The sequence below is a fragment of the Schistocerca cancellata genome, chromosome 4 (assembly GCF_023864275.1).
Source record: "Schistocerca cancellata isolate TAMUIC-IGC-003103 chromosome 4, iqSchCanc2.1, whole genome shotgun sequence".
Taxonomy (NCBI): Eukaryota; Metazoa; Arthropoda; class Insecta; order Orthoptera; family Acrididae; genus Schistocerca; species Schistocerca cancellata.
In genome coordinates, this window is record NC_064629.1 from 753,154,999 (window position 1) to 753,179,265 (window position 24,267).

At 40.9% G+C, this 24,267-nt stretch overlaps 1 protein-coding gene across 1 annotated transcript in view; it reads right to left on the reverse strand.

Annotated features, from left to right (window-relative positions):
* LOC126184403 (inositol 1,4,5-trisphosphate receptor) overlaps positions 1 to 24,267 on the reverse strand; it is a 372,462-nt gene that overhangs the window by 336,630 nt on the left and 11,565 nt on the right. Inside the window, exons 2-4 of the mRNA XM_049926787.1 lie at positions 475 to 670; positions 265 to 335; positions 42 to 157 (exon numbers count right to left, since the gene is read on the reverse strand). Of these exons, the coding sequence (XP_049782744.1) occupies positions 42 to 157; positions 265 to 335; positions 475 to 569 (282 nt within the window). The 5' untranslated portion in view covers positions 570 to 670. The remainder of the gene's footprint in view (positions 1 to 41; positions 158 to 264; positions 336 to 474; positions 671 to 24,267) is intronic.

A 24,267-nucleotide genomic window follows, 5' to 3' on the forward strand; every position in this document is an offset into this window, starting at 1 on the left:
TTGAATAAACTAATACTTTATCATATCACTAGACTACTCACATGTAATCGTTTTAAAAGAACAGCATCCGTTGCTGAACTAGCACTTTGCTTTGCAGCTTTCCAAAACTGTTTCTGGGCTGAGTAGCGGTTCATAGGACATATCTTAAACAAGCAGTCTGGAAAAAAGTGTGTATGTGAAAGATAAAATTTAGTGCAGTATACTTGTGGCACATTCAAACTGCCTCATATTAGGTAAAAGCATTTAAATCTAATATTTCCTCACCTCGAAATTTTTTTGGTGGGTTACTTAAGTCTCCAGCCTCCGGACAAACGACACAGCGATCATCTACCAACCTGCAAAAATAGTTTTTTCCAAATAATAAGTATACTTTTAAAAGACCCTGTTATAAAGCAATTCTGACAAATGACTGACTGAACAAATATGTAAAAAAATCATGAAATTTAGAAACTACTTATATCGCAAGGAACATACCCTAAGGTGCTCAGAAATCCACATACAGCTCCTTCAGCATAGAGGGACACGATGTCCCCCATATGAAGGAAACTTGCAGAGCCAATTTCACCCATTATGACTTCTTTTGCAATGCTTCAGCTAATTTTTGTTGTGTTCATAGTGTTTCACCTCAGGTATTTTTTCACGTAAGCAGCAACCACAGCCATATCACCTACTAAACAGAGAAAGCATACAGAAGCTTATAAATGATGCATTTTACAATCTTTCTCTTACGTATGTGCAGTATATATCTCTTGAGTTATTGGCAGAAAATAGAAAAAATTATATAAAAATGCTTTGAGAAAAAAAAAAACTGCTACCCAATAAATAGTGAAGGAGGTTACTTGCAGACAGGCAGATAACGCAAAATGTGGAAACTCTGAAGGACTGTCATGACTATTCTTTAATGCTACAATACTAACTGGTATAGAATTCTGCAGACTTTTGAAAATATCTGAAGTTTAAATGTTTCCAGAAATTACTGAAATTTTAATATAATTGCAGACATATACATGACTGATGGTAGTTAGTTGATTAATTAGTTTCAAGATTTTTGGATCATTTTCACAATAGATCATAATCATGTGGAACAAGTCATTTTATACTCGCATCACAAACTATTATGTACATACGTCAACGTGTTTATTACTTACAAGTCTTTTTTCTTTTTAAAAAAATAAATACAAATGTGAGTTAGTAATTCCTACCCACAACCTTTTATTCTTTACAATAATAGAAATAATTCTATGGAGTAGTAGGAAGTGTCAAGGAAAAATTTTCTCTGTTTATTTTCAAATTTTTCTTTTCTGTATGTCAGACATTTTATATCACCAAGTAAGCGATAAAAAATTTTGGCTGCAGCATTGTGCATGCCTTTTTGTGCTAAAGACAACCTTAATGTGGTGTAATGAATGTCTTTTTTTTTTCTTCTGGTAATGTAATTATGTACATCATTGTTCCTTTTTAACTACAGTTGATTATTTACAACAAACTTTATGTGAGACTAAATATCCCATGAAGCAGTAGTCAGAATGTCCAACTCCTTAAACTGATGTTGTCTACAAGACGATAATGGGAGAGCATCACGTATTATTCTTACAGCAGGTTTCTAAGCAACAAAGACATTCTTTCTTAAAGATGAGTTACCTCAGAATATTATTCCATATGATATTATTGAATGAAAATATTTGAACTTGCTTGTTTGTCTCTCCCCAAGATTTTCAATGATTCCAAGTGCAAATGTAGTTGAACTAAGTTGTTTTAGCAGTTCTAAAATGTGCTTTTTCCCATTCTCATCAATATAGACCCCTAAGAATTTTCAGGTTTTCATCCTATTTATTATTTCCTCACATGTGTTACATTTGTCACTGGCGTAGTACTCCTGGAAGTGCAGAACTGAATATGTTATGTCTTTTTAAAACTGAGTGTGAGACCATTCACAGAATACCAGTGAATGATAGTTTTAAGGACCTTGTTTCCTATTTCTTCTGTTGCCATATGTATAATTGGACTGATTACAATACTAGTGTCACCTGCATAAGGAAATAATTCTGCTTAATGTATATTAAATGGAAGATTGTTTCATACATGAGGAACAATAGTGGACCTCAGATTGAGCCTTGGGGGGGGGGGGGGGGGGGGGGGACACCACACCATGATTTCTCCCCAGTCAGAATAATGTCCCCACTACATTGGTTGAATTACTGACTACAACTTTCTGCATTCTTTTAGTTAGATATGACAGTATCCAATGGTTAGCTATACCACTAATCCAATAAAACTGCAGTTTATCTACAAGAATACTGTGATTCACAAAATCAAATGCTGTAGATAGGTCACACAAAATATCAATTGGCACCATTTTGTTATTTAACACTTGTACAATAGGTGAGTGAACATGTAAATGACATTCTCAGTAGAACTACTCTTCTGAATTCCACACTGCAGTTTATTGATGATGATATTGTTGCCCACATGGGACAATATTCTAGAATATATCACCTTCTCAAAAATTATGGAAAACGATGTCACCATTGAAACATGTTTTACCAAGTCAGTAGTTACTGACATCTCTCCTCACACCTTTCTTACAGAGGGGACTAACAAGGGTGTATTTCAGTCTCTCTGGAAAAGTGCCTTGAGTCAGTGATATATTAATACATGACAAGACTTATCATATGGGAACAAATCTTTAGTACTCCAGAGGAACTTTACTTTAAAAGAAGTTGGAAATACATTCATATCACTCAATCTTATCTAAAGCAATTATATTATATTTTCAAAAATTGATTATTTTCATTGATTCTTTAACAGCTGGGCACAATGACAACAGCCTCAAAGTAAATTTACTTTCCTGTGATGTTTGTTGCCAACAATCAATCACAATTAGAAAATGACAGTAACATTAGAGAAAGACATGGACATTATTAAGTATAAGCCGCTGTACACAGGTATTAGTCAACCAAAATATCACACATTGAAGTGAGGGCGCTTTGGTCAGCTTATCATGAGCTTTTATCATGATACACTCCTGGAAATGGAAAAAAGAACACATTGACACCGGTGTGTCAGACCCACCATACTTGCTCCGGACACTGCGAGAGGGCTGTACAAGCAATGATCACACGCACGGCACAGCGGACACACCAGGAACCGCGGTGTTGGCCATCGAATGGCGCTAGCTGCGCAGCATTTGTGCACCGCCGCCGTCAGTGTCAGCCAGTTTGCCGTGGCATACGGAGCTCCATCGCAGTCTTTAACACTGGTAGCATGCCGCGACGGCGTGGACGTGAACCGTATGTGTAGTTGACGGACTTTGAGCGAGGGCGTATAGTGGGCATGCGGGAGGCCGGGTGGACGTACCGCCGAATTGCTCAACACGTGGGGCGTGAGGTCTCCACAGTACATCGATGTTGTCGCCAGTGGTCGGCGGAAGGTGCACGTGCCCGTCGACCTGGGACCGGACCGCAGCGACGCACGGATGCACGCCAAGACCGTAGGATCCTACGCAGTGCCGTAGGGGACCGCACCGCCACTTCCCAGCAAATTAGGGACACTGTTGCTCCTGGGGTATCGGCGAGGACCATTCGCAACCGTCTCCATGAAGCTGGGCTACGGTCCCGCACACTGTTAGGCCGTCTTCCACTCACGCCCCAACATCGTGCAGCCCGCCTCCAGTGGTGTCGCGACAGGCGTGAATGGAGGGACGAATGGAGACGTGTCGTCTTCAGCGATGAGAGTCGCTTCTCCCTTGGTGTCAATGATGGTCGTATGCGAGTTTGGCGCCGTGCAGGTGAGCGCCACAATCAGGACTGCATACGACCGAGGCACACAGGGCCAACACCCGGCATCATGGTGTGGGGAGCGATCTCCTACACTGGCCGTACACCACTGGTGATCGTCGAGGGGACACTGAATAGTGCACGGTACATCCAAACCGTCATCGAACCCATCGTTCTACCATTCCTAGACCGGCAAGGGAACTTGCTGTTCCAACAGGACAATGCACGTCCGCATGTATCCCGTACCACCCAACGTGCTCTACAAGGTGTAAGTCAACTACCCTGGCCAGCAAGATCTCCGGATCTGTCCCCCATTGAGCATGTTTGGGACTGGATGAAGCGTCGTCTCACGCGGTCTGCACGTCCAGCACGAACGCTGGTCCAACTGAGGCACCAGGTGGAAATGGCATGGCAAGCCGTTCCACAGGACTACATCCAGCATCTCTACGATCGTCTCCATGGGATAATAGCAGCCTGCATTGCTGCGAAAGGTGGATATACACTGTACTAGTGCCGACATTGTGCATGCTCTGTTGCCTGTGTTTATGTGCCTGTGGTTCTGTCAGTGTGATCATGTGATGTATCTGATCCCAGGAATGTGTCAATAAAGTTTCCCCTTCCTGGGACAATGAATTCACGGTGTTCTTATTTCAATTTCCAGGAGTGTAGTTCACAAGGTCTCCCTGAACCACTTGACAGTATAGACACAACTACCTTGAAATCACTCACAATTCAATGTGTTTTCCTTAGTCATTTTCTTACTGTTACAGTGTGGACGTTTCCAATAATGGCTCTGAGAGGCCAAGTGCAATAATATCGTGGTCAGATTTTTTTTTTTTTTTTTTTTTTTTTTTTGCTAATAAAATGTACTGTACTTGTAAAACTGACTCATTCCACATCTTAGCAAGAGTCTGCAATTATAGTCTATGGTAAATCACTACCTAATAACACACAGTAACCCTGTACGCATGGTATGATAATGACTAAATCATAGTTACAATACAGTAATGAAATTACAAGTATATAATTGTTAAGGTAATAACAACAGCAGTTATTATTTACCTTTAGCCAAATATTACAATGATGATTTATGGCACTTGACATTATGGTCTTTAGCACACACATTAAAATAGAGGAGCAATACAGAAAAGGAAATGATTAAAATACCCCACTATAACCAATGTAACTCTCGCAGATATATCATGCATTTTTAATCATGGTGGTACAATTCCAAGGCTCCACACAACAACTAAAGTTCCAGTACCAGTCCTGTACACAGTTTTAATCTGCCAGGAAGTTTCAAATCAGTGTGCATTCCACTGAAAAGTGAAAATTATTTCTGAAATCAGACTTTGATATCCATGTCCTATGAGCAATGAATTTCAAAATATCAACACTCCGAGAGACCACACTTTCAAGTCTCTCAGGTGTTGCAGCCAAAATGTTTCTAATAAAAAATGAGGCTCAGAAAGCATGCCAGATCTTTAAAACTTTACACTCTTCACACATACATACCGTAAAATCATGTTGTAAGCAAATTCTAAAAACAATATTTTGTCTCAACAGGCATACTTCCACACTAGTTAGTGGGCATATACTCATCAACTGCCAATCAGTCTAAATCTGAATATATAATGTGGAACTGGTGTCTTGAACAGCATTCTGTCATTGTATACATGTACTGGGTGTCACACTCGCTATGAATGTTACAAATCCCAGGGGCCATAACACCAAGGTCTATTGTTGGGCCTAGAACATTATTTATACTCCTGATACAGTACTGCCATCACCAGCATTAGTTTTCCTCCACAAACCACATTACATTATCACAGTTTCCCAATATTTTTGTGCTGGGTGGCTTTGTAGGATGCCACTCAGCTGCTCGCCAGTCAGTAAACATTGGGAGTTCACAGTTGTCGTTCTCCAGACCAGGAACCAACTGCACAAGTGGTTTCACAATCAGAGTTCAATTTATCGGAGCACAGCACACATCAGTTGGAGACTACAGCCTCACATACTGTGTCCAAACCACTGAGTATTCACAAGTGCTTCAACAACAAACAGGCATTTGCGGGCTACATCAGTGCTGCCTGATTTAGAAAGGACAATGTAATTAACTCAGTGGCTACATTAGCATGACTGTGCAGCACATACATCTGAGAAATTGTCATTGTGTTTGGTGTCAACCCTTATCAGATCAGGGAAATCTTTAGCAGTATTACTTCGGAAGCAGTTTTCAGTTGTACTAGCTGAAAGTATTGTATAACAAATTTCTACTGTTCTTTTGGCTACTGGGACACATCCATTCATTGTAGCATGCACCTCCCACAGTAGAATTCAACAGTTACTATGCTGACATCAGTTATGCATCAGGAATAAATCTATGAAGTTTTTGGATGGACGGTGTACATGTACATGTACGATTGATGAACAGCTGACAGACGTGGATTCCAGGTGGCCAAATTACAAATGTGTTGTCAACGTAATAAAAGAAGGAAAATGTGAAAAAGTAGGGAGGTTTTGTCATGCCTACCAGTCACAAAACTATTACTATCCCAATCAATTGTTGAGTGATTAAGTCTCCTCCAATGACAACAAAATCATACATTGAAGTTCTTGGCAGGCAATTTTCCTTCTGACAATTTCAAGCTGATTTGCTCTACTTTAGCGACCATTCACTTTTTGTGAGACAGCAAAGTAGTGAAGTTACTAGACATGCAAGTGTTGATAATGTGGAAGACAGCAGGACAGACATAGGCATCATCATAATCAATGTTATGAGTGGGTATTATAGTTATCGAACCTTGAAGACTTAAAAATACAGCAATACAACAGCTGAACACATCATTTTTTTAAAATCTAGTCTGCTTCCCCCCCCCCCCCCTTCCCAAGCGTCTCAAGTCTGAGAATTTCCAAGGATGCAATGTAGTGATCCATTCTAATCCTAATTCAGAACTCAATATTTAAAAATCCCAGCTCAGTAAGGCACGATTTATTTAGCTCTCAGTAGAGAACATCTCATTCTTTTAAGAAGTGCAGCACACAGTTAAAGGAAAATGATTGGCAAAGCCAGAAATTCCAAAGCCTGCTAACTGTGGGAAGTCCCTTCCACAAAATAAGTGGAATATTATCAGTCAACACAGACACTGGGCACAGGTTCAGCCAAAATCAAATCTCTTTAGTGTTCAGATACAAGGCTTGGACAAAAATATGGAAATACCACAAACACAACCCATTACCATTACAGTATAGGAAAACTATTGGCTTTCAAAATAGCTTCCAGTCATGCCAGAATGGACAAATAAAGGTCCCGGATGGTTTTTAAGGGACTCTTATACCAATCTTCCCGCAAAATAGTGGCAAGTTCAGTAACGATGATTGAGGTTGATAGCAATCATGTGCCCTTCTTTTCAAAGCAGACCACAAAGTCTCAATAATATCACAATCTGGTGACTGTGGTGACCAGGGGTGACAGGCTCAAGCTCACAAAACCAGTTCTGGATGGTACAAGCTGTGTAAACATAGGCCCTGTTGTTTTGGAATATAATATCAACATTAAGGAACAAATACTGTAGGATGGACATGATCAGCTGAAAGGGTCACATAATCCTTGGCAGCAATGCAATCTCACAGAGTAAATGTGGGGCCCACAGAATACCACGATAAAGCTGCCAAAATCATCGCCAAACTCCTGCTACGTTTCACTCTCGGGAAATAAACTCGGCCAGAATTTAAAAACAGTGTCATCCGACCAAATGACATTCTTCCATTGCTCCACAGTCCAAGTTTTACAGCTTCGGACCATCTTTTCCTGTCATGGGCATTTTCAACATTGACGAGTGGCTTTGGAATTCCAGCTCGCCCAGCAATTCCTTGTTTACGGAGCTATCTTCTCTTTGTTTTGGTGCTGACAGGGTTCACAAGAGCAACATTTTGACCTGCAGTGGCATTTGCAGCTGTCCTCCTCTTGTTTTTCACCCCAATCCTCTTCAATGGCCATCTGCCACCATCACTAAACATACACTTTTGTCTGCATTGTGACTTAGCAGATGACGGTTTCCCACTTTCCCTCTATATGGTATACACCTTTGATACAATAACTCTTCAAACACCAAACCCTATGGCTACCTTGGTCACAGAAGCACCCACAATGTAAGCATTAACGATTTTCCCACTTCCGAATTCTCCGACATAATGCACTCGTGACTACACAGAACACTGTTCTGAGCATGACTGAGATTTGCATTACATTGAGGACATTGCACAGGTGCCGATTGTTGTCAAATACAAAAGCTCAACATGCAGACTTGGCTAGCATCTGCATTAATGTTCAAGCAAGCATTTCTCACAGAGTTTCCATATTTTTGTCCAACCACTGTACTTATTTTGTTATTGTATGCACCCATACACAAAAAGTACAAAATGTCATACTCTTTTGTCATATAATCATATGTTTTTCAGATTTGAAGAAATGAAAATTGCTCCCCATTTTGAGCGTGCCATGAAACAAAACTGTCCATACCAACAAAACTGTTGATGCTTAGGAAGCTAAAACAGCTGTTATAAAGATCTCGTTTTACACTTTAGAAATGACAGTGTGAGTATGGCTTTAATTGACATCATCTGCATGTTTGTTACTACAGTTTTAGGCAGCCACTTTCTAACACAGAGGATGATAACAAATAAAATGAAAAAGCTCCACTGAGTAATCACTTGAACTGTGTTACTTGAAGTCTTACTTGTATGATGTCTTTCACTCAGAGTTTTTAAATGGTGGTGGTGGTGGTGGTGGTGGTGGTGGTGATATTTCATCAAAAGTCAATGTATAGACTTTTCCTGTAGGCACCCTGGACTCAGCCTTTCTTAGCCTACAATCAGTTGACATGTCTAAGATTTCAGAGTTTTGATAGGGATCAAAAGATGAAGAACAGTAAATTTGAATTTATTACCTCTGTTTCAATAATGCAAACAACATGTCACCAACTTTGAGAAGTGGCACTACTGGTTAAGGCAATTGTAACCAATCCAGTTTCAATTACCTTCAATTCTGATGAAGTACACTGTTTAGAATTTGAACATTCGAGAAGTATCACTTGACTGCAGCCTGAAATTCAGACATCGGAATGAGACTGCGTAGACTGTGAGACTCTTGGACGATATTTGAATTACTGAATAGAGGCAATAACCTTACAACATTCTGCTAGTATTACTCTGCTAAACATATTTAAAAATGGATACCACGAATGCTCGGGTATCATGATTTGACATTCAAATGGTCTTTGTAAATTTGCCTTGGCAGCTAGTATTTTAAAGTGCCCCAAATATAACCCATCACTATCACTTTTGAGATATACTGTGGCAAAACAGTGCCAGTCTGATGATTACAGGTTTAAAGGGAGTAAACTACTTGGTTATCAACCCCTCAATTCACAGGAAATTCACATAAAGAGATACGAAACAAGAAAAAGGGAACTGTTATCTCCAGGGTCTACAAGCATGTCGCTGTGGTTAAAAATTATGTGAGACAGTAGCTGTAGCCAGATAGTTAAAAATGACATAAAATTCAGGCAGCTAAAAAGCTGTGGCTAGTTTGCTGAAGGATGTACAAATAGACACGACTAAAATGGGGTGAGAAACTAAGAGGCCACACAGGGCACCCACTGCACCAAGAGGTCTCACTCCACATCCACACTCTGACACTGAGCATTAAACTCCATTTAAGTTTGTTATAAAATCCATTTTCCCTCACAGAACTTAGGACTTTGGTAGCTGGTAACCCGTCGGCCACAAGTATTTGAGGTAGTACGTAAACAGGTCGATTACTGGTCTCCAATCAGCCAGCCGGGCACATTCCACAAGACTACAGGCTATTGAGAGACGACTACCACAGCTGCACAGAGGGGAAGCCTCTCGGCAAAAAAGTCACGGGTAAGTCCGGTGCGAACGATACACAGTCGGCACAGCCCGACGAGACCTTTCTGAGGGGTCCAGAGAGAAGTAAGCCACAACTCGGTGGTACCCTTGATCACTCTCAGCTTGTTGAGGATCATGGTAGTCTCCCATTCCACATCCCAGTTTTTCGAAATTTCACGTCACAGTTGCAATCTTAAGTCTATGCTCGGTACTGCTAGTTCAAATTTGTCTCCTAGGTTGATTCTTTAGTTAGTTCATCAGCAAGTTCACTTCCCGGAATAACCACAAAGCTCGGTGTCCAGACAAACGTTACTGTCATTCCGAAGCTGTGGAGGTCAACTAACAGGTCTCGGATATTAGCAACCGGAGGGTTTTTGGAGTAGCGCCGAGATATGCCTTGTAAGCAGCACATGGGAGTCACTACTAACAGGAAGTCATTTGTGGCAAAGAGTTTTAGTGTGCTGCAGAGCCGGTGATATGGCGACCAGTCATTGAATACACTGCACGTATTCGGGAGAGAGGATTTCTCATGCCCCCTTGCACGTGCAGAAGCATAACCGACCCCGTCACTGACTTTCAATTCGTTCCTGTAAATGTGTGTCGAATTTGGGTAGTCATGGAGAACCAAACAAAACAGGTATCTGAGAATGGTGGACTCAGAATTTTTCTTAGGGCCACAAAAGAGGTCCAGCCAAATCGTACCACAGGGTACGTACTGTGGGCGATGCTGACAGGGAACTCTGTGAACACTGACCAGAGTGGGCAGTTGGAGGTCCTTGCATAGAGGTACCAATCTTATGTCTCAGAGCTGGTCTACCCATTTTTAGGCAATTCATAAAACAGTCCAAACTGTCGGTTGTGAAACAGAGTCGAGTAATGTGGACAGGTAGGCATCTGACAGACTGTGACCGCACAGTTTGCCAAGCGTCCCTAGTGTCCGACCCTCAGTGGTGCGATACCAGCTCCCACTAGGAGTCAGTCTGCAGGGCTCATACGGAAGGCTCCACCTGCCAACCACATACCACTGTGGTGGACAGGGTGTGAAAAGCTCAGTACTGACGGTGCTGCCAAACGTTACGCAACACATCCATATTCCAGACAGGATAAAAACAAAGCGTCATAAAACTGTACAAGAACTGTGCAGCCTGCTCCCCAGGAGGTGCTTCTATGAAATCTGAAAGTATAAAGCTTCCTCACGCAATTTGCCTCGAGCCTGCATATATGGGGTGACCACGTTAACTTTCCTTCAAATAACAGGTCCCAGAATTTGAAAGTTCTGACAACTTCAAGTAACTAGTTACTGAATTAAAGTTCGTTCTTTCAAATAATTTACACAGTTTATTTGTTACAGCAATTGGTCAATAATTAATGGAAATTTGAGGGAGTTTTCCAGTTTTCATGTTAGGAATAATAATACCCTCCTGCCATTGGGAGGGTAACTCCATTTTCTGCCAAATACAATTGAAAAAAACCTGAGGATGCTGTCACTGCTAAGATGTTTGAGCATTCAATTAAGGATTTTATCTGATAACGAAGCTGTGTCTCAGCAGTCTGCCAAAACACTGAAGGCCTACCAAACAGCGAGGTCATCGGTCTCATTGGATTAGGGAAGGATGGGGAAGGAAGTCAGCTGTGCCCCTTCAAAGGAACCATCCCAGCATTTGCCTGAAGTGATATAGGGAAATCACAGAAAACCTAAATCAGGATGGCCGGATGCAGGATTGAGCCGTTGTCCTCCCGGATGCAAGTCCAATGTGCTAACCACTGCACCACCTCGCTTGGTATATAGTTCTGTCTAGAGATAGATAGATATTACATCTTGTTATCCTAACTGACATGCAGACGTGAACATCCGTGACTGCCACTGCAGCAGTTAGTGGCACTTGCTCACTGAAAGTGTCAGACTAAACGAGTGTGCCGACTTTCCCAGACGTCTTCTTGGCCTTATTGTGACTTGTACACAAAGATTTGTAATTTTTAACAGTTGGGAGTTGGGTTTCTGTGAACTGTATCTCCTGAAGTGCCACACCAACTGCAGATAAGTAGCCATTAAATAACAGAGCTGGCCAGGTGTTAAGGGCTGCAGTTACAGTTTCAATGAATAAACATCATATTGGGATCTGATACAGCAGAAAGGGGAAAAATGGGAGAACAAATTATTTTGCTGCTGAGCTGTGTTCCACGTGGATGTATGGCTTTTCGTCATTATTCATAGACTCAACTTTGGTGGAGGGATGCTGACTAGATCGAGTGGAGCATCAGAATTCGGTTTAACTCTCAATTTATCCTTCTTGTCCCCATGAGGTTTCAGTTTCTGTAAGAATTTTCTTGTATTACTTTCTGGGATGTAAGAGAACCATTCTTTCCTGGAACCTGCAGCCTGTGCCTCAGTTGACCACTGGCTGGTGGTAGATTGCCAGTCTGTTTTGTCCTGAGAGGGAGGCCACCTTGGCAGGTATCCTCTTTCTTGATAAAGCCAGAGGAGCTAAATCAGTGGGGTGGTAACCATGGGTGCTGTGAATGTGGGGGTCAAGGGAGCTGGTGTCCCCTTCTCCAAATGAAAAACAGGCACTGACACGTGGCTAGGAACAGAAGTCGTCATTTGAGACCTTGTCACTGTGCTAGGTGAGAATTTTGACACAATGTTTGCAAAGATTTGATATCATACTGATCAAGAGCAGTCATTCAAACTTCCTTTTAGCATCTTGATGAAACAGTCAGGTAAGACAGTTCCTCAATTTTCTTCTCCCTCTGGGGGAAAACTGAACACGTCGGCAAACACAAGGGATGTTGTTCTGGACAGTTTACCCACGCAGGGGGTTGTTTGCAAGAGATGCTCCCATGTGTTGTCCAGTCACATGCCCCGCAAGTAGCCTCATTAGTAGAGGAGAAGGACAGGTGTCCAAACCTCTGACATCTAAAACATCTCATAGGAAGAAAATACGACTCAACATCACAACTATAAACTATGGCTTTAACTTTCTAAGATAAGACATTTCCATAGGAGGCTAGGAAGAAAGCTCCAGTGTCCATCCTGCTATCCTCCGGTCGTCTCTGGATGTGATGAACAAAATGTTTTTGAGAAATTGTTCTTCCCACAAACCACTTGCGATTGGAACAGGAAAGAGGGGAAGTGACAGTGGTACAAAAAATACCCTCTGCCAAACACGGCAAGGTGGCTTGTGGAGTAATGACGTAGAGTGTGAGATGCAAGAATGTTGGTATATTATCACATAGCCCCAAGTTTCTGCAATTTTACTGTTTTGATCAGTAAATGAAATGTTTGTGGGTTAGTTCTTGAATCGTCAAACATACTCTCTGAATATCTTCCCTGCACCATCTCTTACCAGGGACTCTTGACCATATTTGCAATGCTCTCACACAGTCTAATGAAGCAAATGATGAACACAGCTCTTCTCTCTCTTTTTGCATAAGTCCAAATTGATGAGTCTCCTAGACTGACAAACAATATTCAAGTAACATAATAATTTTATAACTTCTCTCATGGATGAATTAGACTTCCATACGATACTGCCAGTGAAACTTAGTATGGTCTCTATCTTCCTCAAAGCTTCATTTATGTGTCCGTTTCACTCTGAACTGCTCTGGATGGACACCCGTAGCGATTTGATAGTTTGCATCTTCAGAAGCATAGAAAAAACAGCTGTGTCTGTCTGCCTATTTACACACATTGCATTACAGTTGATTAATTTTTGTGTCAGCTGGCAGCCTTTGGCCCATAAGTCAATCATATGCAGATCATTTTGCACTTCGCAACAATTTTCCCTGTGTATAGCTGTGTTTATAAGAACAACATCAGACAGCTGTTAAAATTATCTGGAAGGTCATCATACACATCATGACTACAAGAAGGGCTATCACACAATCCAGAGCCAGATCTGAAGCTTCTTTCCATTCTTACTCTGTCTCCTCATTGAGAACAATGTACTAGATTCTGTTTTCCAAATATCTCTCAATCCAGCTGTATACCTAAACAAATATTTTGGTCATCTCTCTCTCTCTCTCTCTCTCTCTCACACACACACACACACACACACACACACACACACACACCAGTTCAGTGTCTAAAAATAAATTGTCATATGTGGGAATAACACATGTCCCATAACACTGCATGTTACTCACAACACCAGTGATGAAGATCTGTAGTTATGTGCAACTGTTCATTGAACACTTTTAAAAATCATTATGAACAGTGCCAGAATTCAACATCTCATTCAACATGGGGGGGTGGGAGGGGGGGTGGGTGGGGGGGTGCTGATTCAGTTTTTCGGGTGGACAGAGGGAAGGACATGAAGACTTGGACGGGGCATAGTTACATGTTTATGGGCATGAAGTCAGTATTCAAAGCAGGGAAGGACATGAAGACTTGGAAGGGGCATAGTTACATGTTTATGGGCATGAAGTCTGTATTCAAAGCAGACTGGAGTTAGTACAAGATGCATAGAAGTATATTTGTGCTCCAGGAGTGACCAGCAGGTGCCACTGGTTTGTGTAGCAATGAAGAGCAAAACTATGTTTTACATTATAAGTTATCTGGAGCAAATTCAGTGTAAATCAAAAAACATTGTACAGTAAGGAGCCATGAAACGAGGCAGTGCAATTGTTCATATCCAGGAGCATGAAATTCGCTCTACCGGCCATCCTTATTTAGTTTTTCTAAATCATTTTAGGGAAATGCTGGGATGGTTCCTTCATCATGGAATGGGAGACCATCTGTCCTATGCTCACAAAAGCATACTTACATATTCTGTATGTATATATATTTTTAAGTGGCTGTGTAGTGCCACGCCCTGATGTTAGTCGTCTTCTGTAAGTAATGGCATATGGAATCTCTTGACGGTACATCTGTGATGATGTCCCTCATTTCTCACTGGCAGTGACTGTCCCTACGTGTGGTTCCATCGTGAGCTACCAACTCTTGACATGGGACATGGTTCTTTGGATGACACCACACTCTCTTTGAGGTTGTGGGGAACCATGGATTTCCTGTTTTAGAACTTCTTGAATTATTTTAGTATATCTAATACTGAGATGGTAGAAGGCAATACCATCCCTTCTTGAGCCTCGTAGCAAAGTCTGCCAGACCTTCGTGGTGAGTTTAATGGTCCATAGTTTATTAGCTTGTGTACTATTTTGCTATTTGTTTCCCCATTTTTTCAGGAGGTGGCATTGAATGTGTGTCCTGAAGTCAGTACTTGGAATACCTCATTCAAATGTTTCCATCTGTGTTGCTTCTTTGGTTATTTTGTCAGCCAGCTCATTACCCGGAACACAGATATGACACAGTGTTCAGAGAAAAGTGGTGGACATCCCTCTACTGCGAAGTTGGTGACGGTTGACATAGACCATTGGATATTTTGGATAGCACCTGTCTATTGTTTGCAAAACACTCAAGAAGTCACTGCATATAATGAAATTATACCAAGGGAAAGTCATTACGTTTTGCAGTGTTCTACGTATGTCTATTAACTCCTCAATATAAATACTGCATTATTTAGATAGAGACCATTGTTCTCGACTCCAGTTGTGTATGTATGCAGAGCTGACTCTTATTATCTGTGGATCTGTCTCTATAAAGGAGATTTAAATGAGGATACTCTTGGCTGACTGGATAAAATGCACGGAGACAAAAATTGGGAGTTGTATTGTCTTTGGTGTCAAACCTTAGGTCCATCCTTACTACTTGTTGGGTAACATACTATGCAGGCATTTGTGGCTGCTAGTATTGCATACAGGTAATTGGAGGAAGTTGAAGTTCATGTTGGAGGCTTTCTAGTCATACTTCTGCCAGTCATCCTGTTCTAAGAGAGTAATAAGGTCATTGGAATGTGAAATAAAATGGTATGACAGGGATTATTTGGCATTTGATTAACCATGATTGTGTAGTTAAATAAATGTTATTGGTGTCATGTTTTCAGTGGTGGTACTCCCATTTCTACAACAAAACTATCGACTGGGCTCGTTTGGAGAGCTCCAGCTGCCAAAAGGACTGCATTGTGTTGGACAGAGTCTAATAGTTCAAGGATGAGCAGTGCAGCTGATCCATAAAAAACAATGCTTCCATAGTGCAAACCAGAGCATTTTATAACATGTTAATGAAACAGATAGATTTGCACCCCAGGTACTTTTGCAGAGGAAATGGAAAGGACTGTGTTTATTTGTGCAGAGAGCCTTGAACTGTCATATTTGTGGTGTTCAAGTAGTAGTCCTAGAAACTGTTACTGGTCCACCAATTCCAGTAGCTGAGTTTCAAGGCACAGTTCTGGATGAGGATGGGAAGACTGCATTTTACAGAAGTAGATGTGCAGTTTAGTTGGTAAGAAACAATACCCAGGGCTTTTTGCCCATTTTTGTGCCTTCTGTATAGCTATCGGTAGTTAACATTCCACTGTACATAACAACACAGAACTATAAAATAAACAAAGGTCATCATCATATAATACTGGTGTGACTGTATGTCCCACTGGTTTTACTATGCCATTTATTGTATATCTGATAAATGTGGCACTTAAAACTGATCCTTGCGAGACCTCACTTTCCTGCTTGTAATGGTTGTTCAGGGTCGTGCCCATCCTTATTCTAAGCAGTCTAAGTGACGAAAATTTTGTATGAAGACAGGTAAATTTCCTCAAAAGCCTAATTTCTACAGAGGTGATGAATTGTGATGCTGCTATGTTGTATCAGACGCCTTGCGTAAAGCTAAGAACATTGCAATCAAATGTCAGTGGTGCACAAAGGTATGTGTAATCTTAAAACTCCAATCCTACAATATGATCAGTGGTGGTTTGAGATATTTGGAGTCTGCACTGGAAGGAGATTTCTAGATTTCAAACACCAAGTAAGCTATGCATTAATGATCCTTTCTAATAGTTCAGCCAAGTTACTTGTTAGGCTGACTGGTCTGTTGCATTTCATTTTTTGGGCCTTGTCCTGATTTCAGTATAGGTACTGTGTTACTCTCTCTCCAGTACGATGAAAATTCACCATCTTGCCAAACCTTGTGAAAAAATTTTGGATTAGTGTTTTTACTACACACACCAAAAAAAGTTCTGCATCACCCCACTTCCCAGAACTCCTGAAGATAGACACTGACTGTGGATATTGTACCACATACACAGTCCGTTTGACTGTTAAGATGTCACTAAAACCGCCCAAAGATGTAAACAACCATATATGAGCAGCACCTATTAGACAGAGGGGCTCCGACAGCCGATCAGTTCCAGTCATTCCACCAGAAAGGAGGTATGCGGCTCATGTTGTCCGTAGTTTAACCATGCCTAGACAGTCAATACAGTGGTTTGATCGCATCCGCATTGTCACTTTGTGCCAGGAAGGTCTCTCAACAAGGGAAGTGTCCAGGTGTCTCGGAGTGAACCAAACTGATGTTGTTGGGACATGGAGCAAACACAGAGAGAGGAACTGTCGATGACATGCCTCGCTGAGGCCGCCCAAGAGCTACTATATCAGTGAATGACCGCTACCTACAGATTATGGCTCAGAGGAATGCTGACAGCAATGTCAACATGTTGAATAACGCTTTTCATGCAGCCACAGGACGTTGTGTTACGACTCGAACAGTGCGCAATAGGCTGCATGATGCGCAACTTCACTCCCAACATCCACGGTGAGGTCCATCTTTGTAACCACAATACCATGCAATGTGGTACAGATGGGCCCAACAACATGCCGAATGGACCGCTCAGAATTGGTATCACGTTCTCTTCACCGATGAGTGTCGCATATGCATTCGACCAGACAATCATCAGAGATGTGTTTGGAGGCAACACAGTCAGGATGAACGCCTTAGGAACACTGTCCAGCGAGTGCCCCCATCATGCACGTCTTTTGAATGACTTCTTTCAGGATAGCGACATCGCTCGCCTAGAGTGGCCAGCATGTTTTCCAGACATGTACCCTGTCAAACATGCCTGGGATAGATTGAAAAGAGCTATTTATGGATGACGTGACCCACCAACCACTCTGAGGGACCTACGCCAAATCTCCGTTGAGTGGGACAATCTGGACTAACAGTGCCTTGATGAACTTGTGGATATAATGCCACGACGAATACAGAAATGCATCAGTGCAAGAGAACATGCAGTAGCCCAGTAGGAACCGTTGTGTACACCAATCTGGACCACATCTCGTTGTATGGTGGCACAACATGCAATGTGTGGTTTTCATGAGGAATAAAAAGGGCAGAAATGATGTTTATGTTGATCTCTATTTCAATTTTCTGTACAGGTTCCGAAACTCTCAGAACTGAGGTGATCCAAAACTTTTTTTGATGTGTGTATTTCTGGCACAATCATGAAGCATCTGATTTGTCTTGGCCTGAGGACATATTATTACATTGTTTTAAAGCATTATTCAGTTCCAAGGCTGTAAAGGATGTACTGTAAGTAGCCAGGTCTGTTAAGATAAAAGATATGGTATCGTGTTCTGTTAAAGGTGACGATGAGCAAAAATATAATAGTAATTTTTGGAGTCCATCATTTCCGCACAATTTATTGCTGAATGTTAGACAAACTGGGGTTAATTCCTCCTTCATTAAAGATTTCCAGGATTCTATTGGTGGCTTGAAATTAACTAATCTGTCATAATTTGGACTACACTTGTGAAACTGTGGTATGTACTGGCATTCAAGAATCATACTGTTCCCAACATTCTTGCTTCTTTTGTTGCACTAACTAATGTGATTTTGTCCTTGATCGCTTTAATAAAATTAAATTTTTGAAGAGTCATTCATCATTCTGTGATGGCATCTGCACTTTCTGTGCATCATCATGGAACAGGTATCGGTCTAGAAGGACCTGAAGAGAATATTATTGTAGTGTTTGCAGCTCGGATGATCATTTCTGTAGCTTCTTTTACTTCATCGATCCTCTTCCCTGAATTTATCGTGACCTGTGCTTTAGCAGTGAAAGCATTCCAATTAACTCTTTGCAGTGACCAAAACGGTAAACAATCTGAGTGGTGTAAATTTGGGACCAATATAATAATTAGGTAATGGTCACTATTGCAAAAGTCATCAATATTTATTGGATCACAGGCCCAAGGTAAGGACAAGAGATTATCAAATCTATAGCAGAACAGGAGCTGTAAGAAGTGCCAAAATGTGTTGGGGCTTCCAAATTTATTACACACAGATCAGGGTCTATTTTTGCCATATACATTGTGTCATCTGGGCATAGGAAGACAGTCTTCCAAAAAACTTGATCTTGTATTGCTATACAATTGCAGGATAGTTTGTGATTTAACTACCAAATTTCTTTCAAAGTGGTGATAGTAACCATTACAATTCCATTGTAAAATCATTGAAAACATGAAAAATTGTACAGTTTAACCTGTGTATGATTAATGTACAACTAAGGCTTTCGCTTTGAATGCAGTCTTCACACCAGAGATAATAACTGTGTTGCATGACACTTAGTTATGCATAACTGGATGTTTGTTAATAAAGGTTACACAGATAATATAATTTGAAAAATATGTAACTTTTTTATGTCTTTCACCTTATTTTTATTTCTTTAGACAGTATGTGGACAACATACAATAAAAAATAATATTTTAGAGTTCAGCATTGACGTCCTGTATGGAAAGCAGTAATTTTTTATATTGCACCTTGCAATGAAAACATAGGGTCGCATCTGGAGGGCATGTTATGTCATTACCACCTGTATTTGAATGTTTCATCTGGATGTTACATTATTTTGTAAAACAAAATTGTTAACATTTTCTGTAATGTAAAACTGATATTTTTCTACTTTTTTAAAAATGCTATCAATAAATGACAGTGGATGTTGCAGCACCACAGCAAACTAATAGGCAGCCAGATGCACATGCATGTATGTATGAGGGCTATTGACTATTAAAAGTTATTATTGTCACTTTGGTTGTTTTGTTCACACAGACTATCTTATCAATGAGAGTTCATGTTGTTCACAATTTGTCTTTCTGTACAAAAGCTATCTGTGACCTTTTGACACCATACTGTATGACTAATTACAGGTTACAACAAGGTACGTCTATAAGCATATAGGTACTTGTTATATGGATACGTATACTGTGTGTCAACATTGCAGTACAACATGTACTTTGTAATTTTTAGGTGTGTTGTTTGAGAATGGATGTGTCAGCCTGAAACAAGTAATCACTGCAGCAAAAATTGGATTTTCATTCAACTGAGAGGGAAAAAAAATATATACAAAATTTGCTGTGAAACTTTTGTTGATTGCAAAAAGCTACTTAAGCTCACAGAAGAAATCTACATACCAGCTATGATGATAAGCATTCAAGGTGGTCAACGAGAACTTTGGAACACTAACCGTCCCAAGCAGCCACAACTCATCCCCATAGCTGTGTGCATAGGGAGAGCCCAAGCAGTCTATGAAGTCTAGTTTCAATGATGAAGAATCATGCTCCACTACCACAACAGACAATGCAGGAAAGGATGTTACACTCAAACTCCCAGTAGGATTCAACTTGACCAAGAAACAATGTCAGCAAGTATCAGCCATTCTGTGTCCATTTTCGGATGCTTTCAAATCTGGAGTTGAGATAAAATAGAACAAATGGCCCATAGTAAAACATTGTATCAACACCAGGGATCATCCACCAATTAGTCAGTTCTTGCATATGGTGTCAATAACTGAATGGCACAAAATTTGGGAGGAAATGGAGAAGATGCTACAAGATGACAACATTTAACCTTCAGGGAATCCTTTATCCCCCTCCTGTGATCCTTGCAAAAAAGGAGGACAGCACATGGTGTTTCTGTGTTGACTACAAATGACTGAATAAAATCATGAAAAATTATGTCTACCCATTGCTGCACACTGATGACATCCTAGACTGCTCAAATTATGCTCTCATGCACCACAGCTCGTGGCATTACTGATGACTCTAGACAGAATCAGACACAGGTATCACTTGCCAAGTCTCTGCTGATCCATTAGACAGTATGAGAGCCACAGTAGAGGAATGTCAGTGACAAAAGCATGTGCCCCAATTACCTCCGGGGCACCATTTCCACATGTGGCAGCACCATTACACCAAATCTGAGTCAACCTCTTGGGAAGGTTACCAATGTTTACAACTGGGAATTGATGGATAACAGTCTGCACTGACTAGCTCACACTATTGCCAAAGCTGTGCCAACTGCCAAAGCTATGGAAAATTGCAAGGTTCCTTGCAGAAGGCATCATTTTTAAACACAAAGCACACCACATGATGATCTCTGATTGCGGAAAAGTGTTTCAGTATTAGAGGTAATTTCAAATTGCAAAATAACCCACAGGATAAAAACTGCCTCCCATCCAGAGATGAATAGCCTCACAGAATACTTTAATATGATGCTGACAGATATGCTCTTGATGTACAATGTTATCAACAGAGATCCTGGAATACAATACTGCCCATTGTGACTTAAGCATATAACACAGCGATTAAAGACATTACAGGCTTCACACCATTATTTCTGGTTTACAGTCATGTGGCCAAAAAGAATGTATACACTGTCCCTGTTTCAACTGGACAATACTCAGGATGACTACATGAAACACCTTATTACTCAGACCAAAGAAACAGGATGGCTTGGTCACATACAGACTCTGGACATTCAGGGGAAAGACTGACAGCACTATAACACCAAGCACCAGCCAGTGAGAGTCAGCTCTAGAGATCAGCATAGCTTTTTATATCCGTGCAAAACAGGGGACTACCAAAAAAGTTACTAAAAATGCCACTCTGGTCTGTACTTTTTCCTTCATTGCATATCAGATGCCACATTCCAAGTCAAGGATTATGCCCTTTCATAAAGAAGATAAAAAGCGCAGAGATGTTGTCCGCATCCTCTGTATGAAGCCCTCCTATGGTCCTGAGGCACAGATGGACGATGGGGGTTACCTTTGATGCTCATCACTGTGAAAAGGATGTGACATGATGTGTTATAATACAGGGGGCCACTGAGAAGATCTAGATCTAGGATGCTGATTAAAATTAGAAGTTCTCAGACACTACCTTGCTGTGTCTCCCCACAAGTTGTGCTATGGTGTAACGGTTAGTGTCACTGGCTGATGTGCTGCGGGTCCAATTCAAACCCAACCACTAGCAAATATTTGTCATTTTGTATTTACCATTTCCTTGTCAACCTAGAACCGTAAGCATGCAAATGTCTGTATACAGTGTAAGTCAGAAACCCACTAACAAACTTTCACAGTTGTTAGCATATTCTATTTTTGTATAAATAACGGCATACACTGTCCAGGAGGCAATTCTGTTCATTCTATGTGTTGATGTCTGTAATAAACACTCTTCCAGTACTATACTTGATTGATGATCCAGCTTTCAGATTTGGACTCAATTGTGGTAACAACCTGACAATACTGCACAAGAATATGATTTTACTTTAAAGATCCAATTGCATTAGGTCAATAAACAGGTAAATATACTTTTAAAATAAAATACAAAATTATTACATTTTAAGGAGTAGATCTACAGTGAATATTTGACATGATATTCATAACAGCATTGGGCAATAAGTAATACAGAGAACACCAGAGGATGGGGAAATGAACTCATAACAGTCCAAAGAAGCAGCAAAAAGCTACATAAAAAAAGATGCAAATCAATGCTAAGCACTTAAATGCCCACTGCTACTACTATTTTGGTAACACTATCAATGTAGCAGAACACACAACAAAGCATGGCAACTTCAAATAATAGTTGTCAACATAGCTTGTGGTTTGTATTGTATTGTATGTTAACCAGGAACCTAGAAACAACGGAGAGGCTATGTCCCTGCCGCAGCCGCAGTGGTCCAGAACCCCACGACAACTACCACAGTCCACTTCACCCCTCCGCCGTCCCACACCGAACCCAGGGTTATTGTGCGGTTCGGCCCCAGTTGGTGGACCCCCCCCCCCACCCAGGGAACGTCTCACACCACATGAGTGTAACCCCTATGTTTGCGTGGTAGGGTAATGGTGGTGTACGCATATGTGGTGGAGAACTTGTTTGCACGGCAATCACCGACATAGTGTAGCTGAGGCAGAATAAGGGGAACCAGCCTGCATTCGCCAAGGCAGATGGAAAACTGCCTAAAAACCATCCACAGACTGGCCGGCTCACCAGACCTCGACACACAAGTCCGCCAGGTGGATTCGTGCCGGGGACCAGGTGCTCCTTCCCACTCCGGAAAGCGTGCGTTAGACCGCTCGGCCAACCAGGCGGGCAACTTGTGGTTTAATGCAATAACATAATGAAATGAAAATATGGTGATGCCATAAAGAAATGAACACTAGAGAAAAGACTTGTACTTTGACATATATAACATATGAGACTGCTCAGTACAAAAGACACTATACCTAGTGACACCATTCAACTATAATCACCATGCCTTAGGTATAAAGACTGCAGGATAAACATCTCCTCTAGTCTTTTCCATGCTTATTGATCTTCAGCAGTCAACATCCTGCATATTTTCTAATGATATCTACCTACCTTATTTTAAGTCTTTGCATTGTTTTATCTTTATTTCTTAGAATCTATTACCAAAGACTTCCTTGGACCATCTACACCCCATTTGCTGGCTACATATAGGTCTACTTCCCATTTGCATTTCAATATCATTACAGCTATAATTAAGTTTTCTGCTACAGTCTGTTCCCTTGCACATCTGTCTTGTTTTCTTGTACCACCTAATAAATCCCAACATGTATTCCTCCACTGCTAACAGTACAATGTTTTAACGTTTGTCTGAGTGACATATATCTTGTCAAAACTGGCAATAAACAAGATTTGTTTCCTTTCCACTTCAAACACATCACGAGTCTTATTTTTGGTAACTCAAAATCATTTCCCAAAAGCACTGCAGAAAAATTTTACTCCCCTTCTTGTTTCCTTTCTTGTCCGCACAACTGTTGTTTTCAAAATCCTAAATACAAAAACTTATCATTTGGTCTTATGAAGTCATTATTTTTTTGTGCATTACTTCCTCAATATGTTGATTACACATTGTATTAGCCCTATTATTACTGACTTTCAAACTTGCCCTGTTGCCCTGTTAAGTGCTTTCATTTGCTGCTGATGTTTACCCACACTAGAGGTAAACAGTGCAGTGTCATCAAACAATGGGTCTAGATAAATATTTTTTATTGGTAGACATTGAAAGTTAAACATTCTGTCAATGTATCGCTCACACAATGGTGGTGGTGGTGGTGGTGGTGGTGGTGGTGGTGGTGGGAGGAGGAGGTTGTGGTGGTGGTTTTATTTATCTGTGGATCACTTTTACAAGGATATTGGAAAAATCGAGGTATTACAATTTGGCAACAACAAATTAACATAATTCATGTACAGGGTGAACCAGAAGTTCAGCAAAGAACTGTTGGAGGTAGTAGTATGGTCCAAATCAAGAAAAAGTGACAAGTAATCATGGGCTCTAAACTGCATACCTTAAGAGCTATGAGCACTTGTTCCTCTTTGCTACTGTGAGACACACCTCTTCTACTGTAAGTGCTTTGCTTTCCGTATTTTGGGAGGAGGTAGTATGGAC